This window comes from Schistocerca americana, chromosome 3 (genome assembly GCF_021461395.2).
Source record: "Schistocerca americana isolate TAMUIC-IGC-003095 chromosome 3, iqSchAmer2.1, whole genome shotgun sequence".
Taxonomy (NCBI): Eukaryota; Metazoa; Arthropoda; class Insecta; order Orthoptera; family Acrididae; genus Schistocerca; species Schistocerca americana.
Genome location: NC_060121.1, coordinates 160,325,502 through 160,337,643, shown reverse-complemented (window position 1 = coordinate 160,337,643; position 12,142 = coordinate 160,325,502). Strand labels below are relative to the sequence as shown.

Here is a 12,142-nt window from a genome sequence, read left to right as displayed (position 1 = left end):
GACCATTATGGTATATGAGGAGTAGCTCACAACTGGTTCACCTCCTACTTTAACAATGGACAGGAAAAGGTCATAATTCACAGTGTTGAGAATGGCTGTAATGTGGGGTCTCAGTGGGGTATGCTCGAATGGGAGGTGCCCCAGGGATCAGTGCTGGGGCCACTTCTGTTCCTTATTTGTTTAAATGGACATTCCCTGTAGTATTACAGATAGCTCTAAAATATATCTGTCGGCTGATGACACTAGCTTGGTAGTAAAGGGCGTTGTGTGCAACATTATCTCGGTTTCAAATAGTGCAGTTCATGACATAAGTTCATGGCTTGTAGAAAATAAACTAACCCAATATCACCATAAGACTCAGTTTTTGCAGTTTCTAACACACAGTTCAACACAACCCGACGTTTTATTTTCTTAGTGTTGTCAGATGATTAGTGAAGTTGAATAGTTCAAATTTCTAGGTGTGCAGATAGACAGAGAACTGTCGTGGGAAGCCCACAATCAAGATCTTGTTCAAAGACTTTATGCTACCATTTTTACTACTCGAACGGTATGTGAAGTAAGTGATCGTTCGACACGAAAATTAGTTTACTTTGTTTATTTTCGTTCGGTTATATCATATGGTATTATATTTTGTGGTAATGTATCCTTTTACAATGGTAAGTCTTCCCACTGTAAAAGGATATTTTTGGCTCAGAAACGGGTGGTTGGGGCAATAAGTGATATTAGTTTGTGAACCTCTTGTCAATCCCTGTTCATTAGTCTTGGTATTTTGACGTATTCTTTTCTGTAGTTTCTTGTTAACAATATCAGCTTATTACCAAGAGTAAGCAGCTTTTGCTCAGTTAATACTAAGCATCTGGATCGGACTTCCTTAACTCCTACGCAGAAATGTGTGTAGTATACTGCTGCATTCCATTTCAATAAGCTACCACAAGAATTCAAAAATCTTAGCAGTTATCCAAGCTCTTTCAAATCGAAACTGAAGAATTTCCTCATGGGTAACTTGTGTTGAGGAATTCCTTGAAAAATTAAGCTGATTATTATGTTATATGTTGATTGCGTATACTTAAACATATGGCTTGTGTTTTTTTGGGTTTATAAACATTTTATTTTTATCTGTTATTACTTTTATGTTGTAATTTCAAGTACTGACGCGTTCCATGACCTTGGAGATTTGCTCCTCAATTTGCTCCTACGGGACTTGATGTGTAAATAAATAAATAAATAAATGACATCTCCCTGTTGTAGATCTCTACACGGTAGAGTGGAATGACTGATGAACGTGTAGAGCTGTGCTAGGCTTTGAGTTTGCATCAAGTGTATCGCTACATGAGCCCGCACACAAGCTCTCTGATGTATCATAACAGTTCATGGATTTGTTCCTAGACTACAAGTTTTTAATCTGCACCACTGACTGAGTCTCATCTATGTACGATGCTAGTGTCACTGTACTTTTCATGATATTCCCATCCAAAATGCATGTTTGCAGATCATCTGGAGGAGGGGAATTCTTAGGATTTTTGAGTAGGCTGGTGTATAGGACATGCAAATGTCCTTATATAAAATCAAGCAACATGTGGGTATGCAGAAAAAATGAACAGATACATTGGGAAAATATCAAAAAACATGGAAAAATGCCATGAAATCGGCAAAAATCGAGGAAAACCTGGTATATTTACGACAAATTGATGGGAAATCACCTCAAATTGAGGAAAATACGACAACATATGCTAAATCTTGAAAAGAATTGTACAATTACCAAAATTGACTAAGAATAAACAAAATTAGGAAAAAAGTACCACGAAATGCGGGGAAAGATGTGGGTTGGGGGTACCAGGACACTCAAGACAGAGAAAAGCTTAAGAACTACGCTCTGACTGTATTCTCTTTTAACCCCGCCCCTCCCCTGTAAACAATGTGGGTTTTGATAATGCATAATTCAACGAAGTGTTACACAGAGGTGTGATAATAAAGCATGCAAAACATGTCTGTCATAATCCATAACTGTGTTCTCACACATGAAGTCGAATATAGATACAGGTATTACCGAATCACAGCTGCTTCTCACACACAATGTTATTCGGTATGTATAAAGGAGATGAATCAATGCGTGTATCAGACTTAAGCCATCCCCATAGGGTCCTGTAGGACAGTGGAGCAATGTCACATATATCACCTTTAATAATGTGACGGGGGTATAATAGAGAGACACATTGCCATATTGTCCTACACATGAGGAAAAATACTTAATATCAGACCAAGACACCTTTGTGCAAGAGGAATGCTACCATAGCTGTGGTCATGTTACAGTAAACAACAATAAAGCTGGTACATATCCTTTGACTACTGATTGTGATGCTTACTCCATCATAAGAAGCTGCTACTTGCTTGTGTGCGCTTTCGTGCAGCAAGGCGTGGGTGGTACCTCAATGTATCAGCTATTACAACTATTCATGTCCGTTTTTCCCCGCTCTGTTTCCTGGTGAGACATAGCTGCATCCATCAAAACCAAGACTGCTACTACTAATGATAAACATGACTGACATGGGAAGTCTGATTGAGGGTACGTACATTTCCAATTTAAAAATACGTATAAAATCCATTAATTTCCTAAGAGACAGAACACCAGTCTCCTGACTTCGTTCTAGCTGATTTATAAGCAGCTCGAGCAGCGGATATGCACTGAAAATGCCTTCCTAGCACAACAGAATAGTGTAGAAGAAAATAGTTTTATTGTTTTGAAATTTGTCACTATAGTGATTGGGTTAGGGTATTTGTCGTGTGGTTTTATGTCTGATGACAGACTCATATATCCTGCATTAGAGTATTAAGAGCGTTGCTTTCTGCACGATTAATATTTCACAAATCATATGGTTTTAACATTGTAGAATTTTTAAGTGCAGAACCGCGTAACTGTAGGAGTGTCGGTTAATGCACTATCATAATTTCTCTTACGCTGGTGCCTTCCTGGTACTGACTCCAGACAGTGGAATAATTCTTCAGAATTGATAACGCGATTGATTCACGTGAAATGTTTCAAATTCCGTCCATCTGGATCTCCACCACTTGTAAACCATGTGTTTATTCTTAACTGTCTATCACTGCAGCACTCCTACGTCTATTATTATACAGCGATAAGAGGTGCTACCCTAACTGAAACGCACACATCTGGAGATATGTCGTGCATGTAGATGGTTGCCCTGAGTAAGATTGATGTTACAGGGAGGATTGGTCAAGTCTAATGTGGGATGGATCTGTCAATCTCCAATTTTATCCTTCGAATGCGAGAATACACTGTGACGCCCATCCATAGAGGGAAAGATAGCCAGTTTTAATCATAAATTGTGCACTATGATTGATGTACTGTAAATAAGTAGATAATTGTGTCAGTATAAGACACTGTCTGGTATACTTTGGTTATATGGCCGAATGGAGATACTGCACAGTCGCAATCTAGTATATGCTACTTGAATAGTAGTGGAGGTGATTTAGCAATGATGCAGAATTTGGGAAGCATTCTGCCACATCATTGGTTGGAGTTGAAATTAAGGAGCAACTGGTAAAATTCTTAAATTAATCACACTATCAACTGCAGTGTTTAATACAGTACATCATCCCATACTAACGGTGTCTTTCTCATACCATCTGTCTGATGGTATGCTGCTCATTACCACATAATGATAGACAGGCATCAACTTGGATGAGACATAGAGAGCCTTGGCAGAAAAGTTGATATCTGCTGCTCGTCGCTGTGGAGCGTGAGATTAAATGTACAGGTCTTCATCTTCAAACAGTTGTTTGCAGGCATTCCTAAATGATGCAGATTCACATGTTTTTTCTTTCCATCAATAAGAAAATGGTACCTCTTTTTTTCTATTACCTCACTCATCGTGTGAACGGCAGGTTCCGGAAATGGTCAACACTAAAACATTAATCACTGTAAAATTAGAAAACAATACTCTTAAAAAATAAGGTTCAAAGGGCTCTAAGCACTATGGGACTAAACATCTGGAGTCATCAGTCCCCTAGAACTTAGAACTACTTAAACCTAACTAACCTAAGGACATCACACACAACCATACCTGAGGCAGGATTCGAACTCGCGATAGTAGCGGTCGCGCGGTTCCAGACTGAAGCGCCTATAACCGCTCGGCCACAGCGGCCGGCATCGTTCTTCAAAACAGAACACGGAGACATCCACTACCCCATCACTGTGGAAGATGAAATTAACTGTACAGGTCATCACCTTCAGATAGCTGTTAGAAACACTCTACAATGTCGCAGACTCTTCCAGTTTCCATATGTTGGAAAGTCTTCCACATTCTTGTCAGTGAGAAATGTCATGTCTTTGTTTCATTTCTACAAATCTGTGTATTGTGGAAGCTGCATAGCTTACACGATGCGATGCTCAACTTTCTGTGAGAGCCAATGGATCAAAATATGTTAATGCCAGTTTAGCTCCTGACACTGCCCTCGAAGTCATGGTAGAAAAACAATGTGTAAAGTGATGTACAGGTACACTGCATGGATGCATTAGAGCTGAAAAAACAATGTTTTAAACTGATTATGACCGAACAATACAGGAACCCTCTCTTGTGATTGATGGTCTGTTGGGTAAGATCATTTTCCAGTACCATTGATAAAAATTTACGCACATCTGTGCAAGCAACTTTGACCATTGGTGACCTGCTCCAGTGGAGCGGCACATGTGTATGTAATATGCTCCATATCAACACACAGACAGTATTTGGTTTTCAGTATATCGGAAGAAATGGTTCAAATGGCTCTGAGCACTATGGGAATTAACATCTACGGTCATCAGTCCCCTAGAACTTAAACCTAACTAACCTAAGGACATCACACAACACCCCGTCATCACTATATTGGAAGAGATAGATGCAGTAATATCTTATAAGAGGTTCTATTACAAGGGGCAGTGTAGCTGGTTAAAGTTTGAATGTCGATAGTTCTCTCCAAAATACACCGATTTTGTTCATAAAACTGATAGAAATGGGCTGCATCTGTCTTCATGGGATCATTACTGCTTTTATTATCATTGTCACCACTGCATGTTTAAAAGTAGGTATTAACACAAGTACTATGTCATTTCATACTTCATAACCTCTAATTATAAAGTAGACACTACTTGAGTTATACCTCATTGTGGAACCTAGAAATGACAGTGTTTCTTCCCGACATGTGAGGAACTTGTGTGAAGCAGGCTGTGATGATCAAATTACTTGCAAAACTAGAACGCAAGAATCTGCTGTATGATAGAAACTTTACACACATATCGGTAGAGGTAAGTTCTGGATCAAGACTGTCAAATGTAAGCATGCAGGCAGTATTTGATTTCGATGTATTGGAAGAAAGAGATACAGTAAAGTCTTATAGTAGGTTCTATTTGTTTTGTAAACGCCACTGTGATACGGCATTGCATTGGTAAAACAGAACCTGTCAATACGTACAAAACATGAATGTCCTCTTGAATTACTGTTCGTTGTTGTCAAACGAAAAATAATTGTGTTTTTTCAAGATGTGATTAAATGGTGTGACAAATTGTATTCTGTAATGTTATTTCATGTGTCTGAAATCTCTGCGATACACACGTGCATGACTGTTTATTTATGGACACTGATTTGAACGCGAAAGACACTCTCAGGCCGTGTAATTTGTCCATCAAACTGAAAGAAATTCCTTAACATAGATGTGTTTTCTTCGGAGTTAAAATCCTCGCTTTTTCTTTACTCTGATGACGCTTTAGAAATAACGAGGATATTCTATGGTGATCGGTATTTTTCACATCAAAGTAGTGGAAGCTTTTCTTCCCAGTTTTATGCAGGGTGGACACATACAGGAGATGTATAGCTCGACCGAAGAATTTTGGTCATCTGTAATCGGTAGCAGTGCACTTCGTTGGATGAGATGCGAATTGCATCCTGCAGTAATAGCTATACCGATTTTGCTCACAAAACTAAAAGCAAAGGGGCTGCGCCTATTTTTGTGGAAAGAGGACTTGTTTACCTTTTTAATAGATGCTCGACTATAGGAGCTATGATGACGTCAAATGCAGTTGTTACAGTGTAGTGTTTCCCCTCAGAATATTGGGCACTTGCCAGGGTGGTGCATGGTTGCTTCATGCTTTTGTGTTGGTGAAGGACCATTACCTCAAAGCGGTCAGTGACAATGGCGAGCTCATTCACTGGCGGAAGGCTATAATTGGTTCAAATGGCTCTGAGCACTACGGCACTTAACATCTGAGGTCATCAGTCCCATAGAACTTAGAACTACTTAAACCTAACTAACCTAAGGACATCACACACATCCATGCCCAAGGCAGGATTCGAACCTGCGACCGTAGCAGTCGCGCGGTTCCAGACTGAAGCGCCTAGAACCGCTCGGCCACATCAGCCGGCCGCTGGCAGAAGGGCGGTAGAAAAATCGCGTGGTGTTTGGGCTAGCAGTTGACTGTTTGAAAAGTCTGTGTTTCCACCGTATATGCAAGGAGGGAGGGAGGGGGAGCGATGAGGGAAGGTAAGAGGACATCTAATTTAGGCAGTTTGTCATTGTATCTCAAGGAGAACACACATTCAGCTGCCACCCATCTGCAGTCTTTTGGGTTGACGATTATCCCCAGTACATGTGTTACATTATGACCCAATCATTACGAGTGCTGGTTTTTTCACGACAGTTTCGGTATGTAATTAGAACACTGAAACATTTTCCGTCAGTTGCAGTAGCGTGTTTTGGCTTCAGTGACCTGGACTTCAGCGTGAGGCGTCTGTTAGCGAACAGTGACAGATACAGTCCTCAGTTGTATTTTTACAGGTTACACTTATTGAACTCCATTATGTCCAACACCAGTATCTCACGAGTTGAAAATATTCCCCCCCCCCCCACACAAAAAAATAAAAAATAATAGTACCTCACACTCCAACCTCTTTTTTCCCACAAACCTGTAGATCAAGGGTAGAGTTTGAGTGCATCTGCCACTAGTTTCGAGTGGTACTGTGAAGTTTTTCCCAGGAGGCTAACACCAGTTGTATGGTATCATCAATTTCTGAACTGTATTGCGACTTTAGGCAGTTCTTGTGTAGCGCTATGCATATATTTGTGTAATTAGGACTCATATTTATGATTAATTACATAATTAGGACTGATCTTTACTTCAGTTTCCCAACCAAAACAAATAAAGCACACTAACCTAACCTTCATCTCCTGCATCTGGACAGTTTGCAAGTGATGGAGGGGGTGCATTTGGGCTTTCCATCCAGAAGGACATGGTTCGAGTACAGGAAACGGCACATTTCCCGCCAATTTCCGGGTGGGTGGTGTGGTGGGATCTGAGCGCATTCCTTGGACAAAGAAATTCTCACCAAAATTCGAAATTCCTGCAAAACTTCGAAATTCCCGCCAAAATTCGAAATTTCTGCCAATAGTGCAGGTGATGGAAGGGGTGAGGGGTGAGGGACAGGGAAGCCACATGCAGGCTGAGGTAAACACATGATGTCATCTGGGGATGGGGGTGGGGGTGGATGTACATACGTGGGGGTGGGTGGGAATGAAGCTAATTGATTGATCAATTTAATTAATTTGCTTAGAAGTTTGACAGCAATTTGATTTGAAAACTTCGCTGACACTGCCATCTCCCTACTACTAACTTGGAGTGAAAGAGTGAGAAATGAAGATGTTAGGAAGGAACTTGGAACAGAGAAGTTGAATGACAGAACTTGGAAGAGTAGGGGAAATAGATTAGCAAAATGAATTATGGAGGCAAAGTTTGAGGGCAAGAGTAACACAATGAGCGAGATGGACTGACTCGATCAAGACCAGTATAAGGAGGTGGAATCTAGACTGGAACAAAAATTATAGAAGAAAAAGTACCATAGATAACGCAGTCTGGCCCGAAACTAGTTAAATAGAAACGAAGACGGAGACAAACTGATATGGATGTAATTAAGGATTCTTCAACACAGTGTAAATGATAGCTAAAGTTAATTAAATTAACTCATTTTTCTGAATATTAAGATTTTTGTCTGTTACAACATTGGGAAGTTTCACGTATCAAAAACGTATCTGCGATCCAAAGGTTAACATCTACGATTTCGTTTAAAGTGCACAATAACAAAAAACTATCGGTTCATTTTACTGTGAGACACTATGTTTCCGTTGATAATTTGGAGACCTTGTCTCTTATGGATTTGAAATATTTCAGTATGAATCAATTTTCTATTTTAATATTTTGAAATAAATAGCAAACTTCTTTAGATTTTGAAGTAAATATCGCTCACTGTACACAGCACATATTTATTTCGTTCATATTACGTAACGTCATCATGCGTATAAAGATTGTTTAATCTGGACTGTTCTTCAGCTGGACTGGAATCCTTTCTGGGACTACAAAAATAATATAGTTCTTCTTTCGCACTATGTTACTTGCGACTGCGCTTTTTCACTAAATTGCGCTATAATTCGTTAGGAAGGAGAAAGTTATCTGCCAGGCAACGATTTGTATACTTTCTTCCGCAATTTTTGAAGAGACTGTTTTATTTACTAGACTTTCTATGCATACACTTACAAGTTAACAATTCTCGACAATGAATCATTTCCCGCGATAGCGCGCGTTGTGTGATACGAATATTTACATATTTTGGGAGAGGTAACTGTAAGAAAACAAGTGGACATGTAGATAAGTATAGGGAGGTACAGTGGCATAATAGTAAACGATAAGGTGTACACGCACTTTCTTGGAATACAAGTGATAAAATGCGATATACTATCTGTCCTTCTGCTACTAACACACGCGTGGATGGTGTATTACAGCTAAAAAAGTATGAACGGTGTGTCGCGCACCGAACCAGTGTTTGCACGGCCATACGCAGAACTGCAGCGATGCGAAACCTTGCTCACCAAGACGATTCCATTCCTTTTCAGGTACGGCCAAAATAGTTTACTCGCTTTATTTTGCATTATTATATGGGAAATTTTAGGAAGGATCTGCCTTATACTAACCTCACGCCGATGTTTTAGCTTTATCAATAATAAGCCTCCAGTCCCAAATTATTTAAAGAATCGAACTCCCTTGCATTGTTAATGTGTCAAAAATGTGACGCCATTCGTGTAAAACATTTGTGGTTGATAATTATGCTGGATTGTGTTAATTACAGTATATTAACCGACAGAGAATGAAAATATATAGAAAAGGTATGAAACAATATCGAAAGTCTGTTAGCAGGGGCAAATTGCTCTCATTATCAAACAATGAATGAGTATATGGTGAGTAATTTCTGCTCCGTTTTTCTCGTGTCCTCTTGCTTATGAGGTGACACCTTCTGAACTACGTGTAGTACAGTGATGTAGTTTCGCAGATACAGTCAGTGGTGACTCATGTTGAAGTTTTACTACATGATCAGTATTAAGCGATTACAATTTTTGCTTTCATTATTTTGTGGTAGGGTGCGAGGGAGGGTCAGGGGTCGATAAAACAGTTTCGAAAATGTTTGAATTCGTATTTATTGTTTGTTGGAAGTCGCTAAGTCCTCTCAATCTCAAATGCTGGATGAATATAGTCTAGGGAGTATGCGTGTCCTGTCTGAAGATTTGTAGACAGTTTCTAACTTTAATACTTGAGTTATTGTGTAAAAACCTTCAGCGTAATATTGTACCTCTTACTGAGTAGATTATGACAGTTTTTTAAATTTTTCTATTTGGTGAATAATTACATGAAATACTGTAACTTTAGTTACCCTTGAAAACTAATTGACACGAATCCTGCAAGGACGCCCGTGCGCTATGCACCGTTTTTGTAGTTTGGTAGTATAAATGATCGTCTATCGTCTTCTGAATAAATTTAATCTGATCCACTTAAATGTGTGCATCTTGTGAAGTATGATGTAAATTTATGACCTTTCTGAAAGTTCGTGAGTGTTGCTGGTAACATAAATCTTATGAAGTCAACTGATACGATGGCTGCTAGTGTTTTTCACAGAAGGTTTTGTATCTGATTCTCAATCCTCTGTAGCTGATGACTATATCTTCTGACACATAGCACTTCCACTATTAACACGTGACCTCACTTTTCCGACCACATCACAGTAACCTAGAACTGATAGTTTGAAATGAACGCTCTGTACAATATTGAGCGAGCGTGCAATTCACAGACCATCAGTATGTGTTTTTCTATTTGTGGTAAGTTCCCATGGGACAAAACTCCTGAGGTCATCGGCCGCTAGGCTTACACACTACTTAATCTAAGTTAAACTAACTTACGCTAAAGATAACACAAACACCCATGGCGGAGGGAGGACTCGAGTAATATGTTACGCTGTATACCCAGATGGCTATTGAGAGTGAATGTTTCTAGTTGCGAATGTCGTAATGTTAACTCCAAATTAAGTTGGATTTGGCAGTTGAAATGGTGTCCTAGATGTGACAGTATATTGAAATTTTTATTAGATTACTTTCTCTCATTTACTAGTTAGTACAAAATGGAACTAGAAAACAATTTTTTGCGTCCAGTAAATACGTTTAGTGCGGCTAGTGTTAACTACAGCTTCTCTAGATGACAAGCATCGATAGTTTTCTTCAGGGAAACGTGTGTTGCATGAGAAGACCAGTGGAAGGTGAGTAGAACATTCTTGTGTAAAGAACCAGACTGAACTGTTACAGGTGGTTGCTTCAGAACATACAACGAATGACCATCTCCCCAAGGTCCCCTGTCCACTAGTGGAGTTACTCTGCTCATTCTAATATCCCATTATTCTACTAGGACGATGATTACGTCAGAACATAGTAGAAGAGAACATCGTTTCAGGCACTTGCTAGAGTTTACCAGAGCAGGACTCTACGTCATTCCAGTAGACCGTAATACTTCTTGGCTGATGGCTGCATAAAAAAAGGAATGGAAGTGAGCATATTCTCAAGGCAGCTACTAATGTCCACTAGATGGTGGTGTGTAGCCCACTGCTTCTTGCCGGATGGCTGCTTCAGAACGAAATTAGAGTGAGTGTTGTATCAAGGAACTTACTGCAGTCCACTAGTAGGAGCACTCTTGTTATTTTAATAGATTATGCTTTATGGTCAAAGGCTATGTCAGAACCAGCGGTACTGGACAGCACCTCAAGGATCCTGCTAGGGCATTGTAGTACGTGGACTGCACTTATTTTAGTAGCCCATCATATTTCTTGGTCGATGGCTGTGTCAAAACGTAGTATGTGTGTGCATCTTCTCCAGGCCCCATTACAGTCCGCTGGTAGGAGAACTATTACTTTGAATAACCCCTAGTAGATATTTGCTATAGTGATCACTTCGATCATTACCTGCAGGTAGGTGATCACTATAGCAAATATCTATTAATACCTGTATTGTTTGCCCCCGTTTTGATTACAATCAAGGTAGATTCTTCCTACATGTCGGTGAAGGGCTGAAGATAGCGTAATAAAACACTGAAACTGGTTGCCAAATTACTAAGGCTGAAATTTGACGGCTGAAAGGTGTTTAATTTGACTTCCTAAAACTATGTAATATGAAAGTCACTGTAATCCGTTACATGGTCTACATGAGGATCATGTTTGAAAACTCGCAGAGTTCCTCTTCAGCAAAGGAATGAATGACTTGCTTGCGAAATTGTGTGTCATAACAGTACAGAATAGCCCATGAGCTGATGATGTTAAATATGTTAGTCTATCTGTTTCATTTGTATCATGCATATGTCAAAGGAGTCTGTGTCACAGACATCTACTACATTAGCGTCAACAACATTACCCTACTACTACGAATAAATATCGTATAAATCTAAAGCTTTTAGTCTGTATGTACACTAAGTGATGAAAAGTATCCGGACACCTCCAAAAAACTACGTTTTTCATATTATGCTACTATACACTGCCAGCTACTACGTATCAGCGACCTCAGTAGTCATTAGACATCGTGGGAGAGCGGAATGGGGCGATCCGCGGCACTCACAGGCTTCGAACGTGGTCAGGTGATTGGGTGCCACTTGTCTCATACGCGAGATTTCCACCCAACTAAAAATCCCTATGTCCACTGTTTCCGACGTGATAGTGAAGTGGGAACGTGAAGGGACACGTACAGCCAAAAGCGTGCAGACCGACCTCGTCTGCTGAATGACAGAGACCACCGG

The 12,142-nt window shown here is 39.8% G+C and overlaps 1 protein-coding gene across 1 annotated transcript in view; it reads left to right on the top strand.

The window, feature by feature from the left end:
- Window positions 1-8,844: 8,844 nt before the first annotated feature.
- The window catches only part of LOC124605941 (solute carrier family 22 member 7-like), a 194,982-nt gene continuing 191,684 nt past the window's right edge, over window positions 8,845-12,142 (top strand). The window contains exon 1 of the mRNA XM_047137900.1: window positions 8,845-8,934. Coding sequence (XP_046993856.1) covers window positions 8,893-8,934 — 42 coding nt within the window. The 5' untranslated portion in view covers window positions 8,845-8,892. The remainder of the gene's footprint in view (window positions 8,935-12,142) is intronic.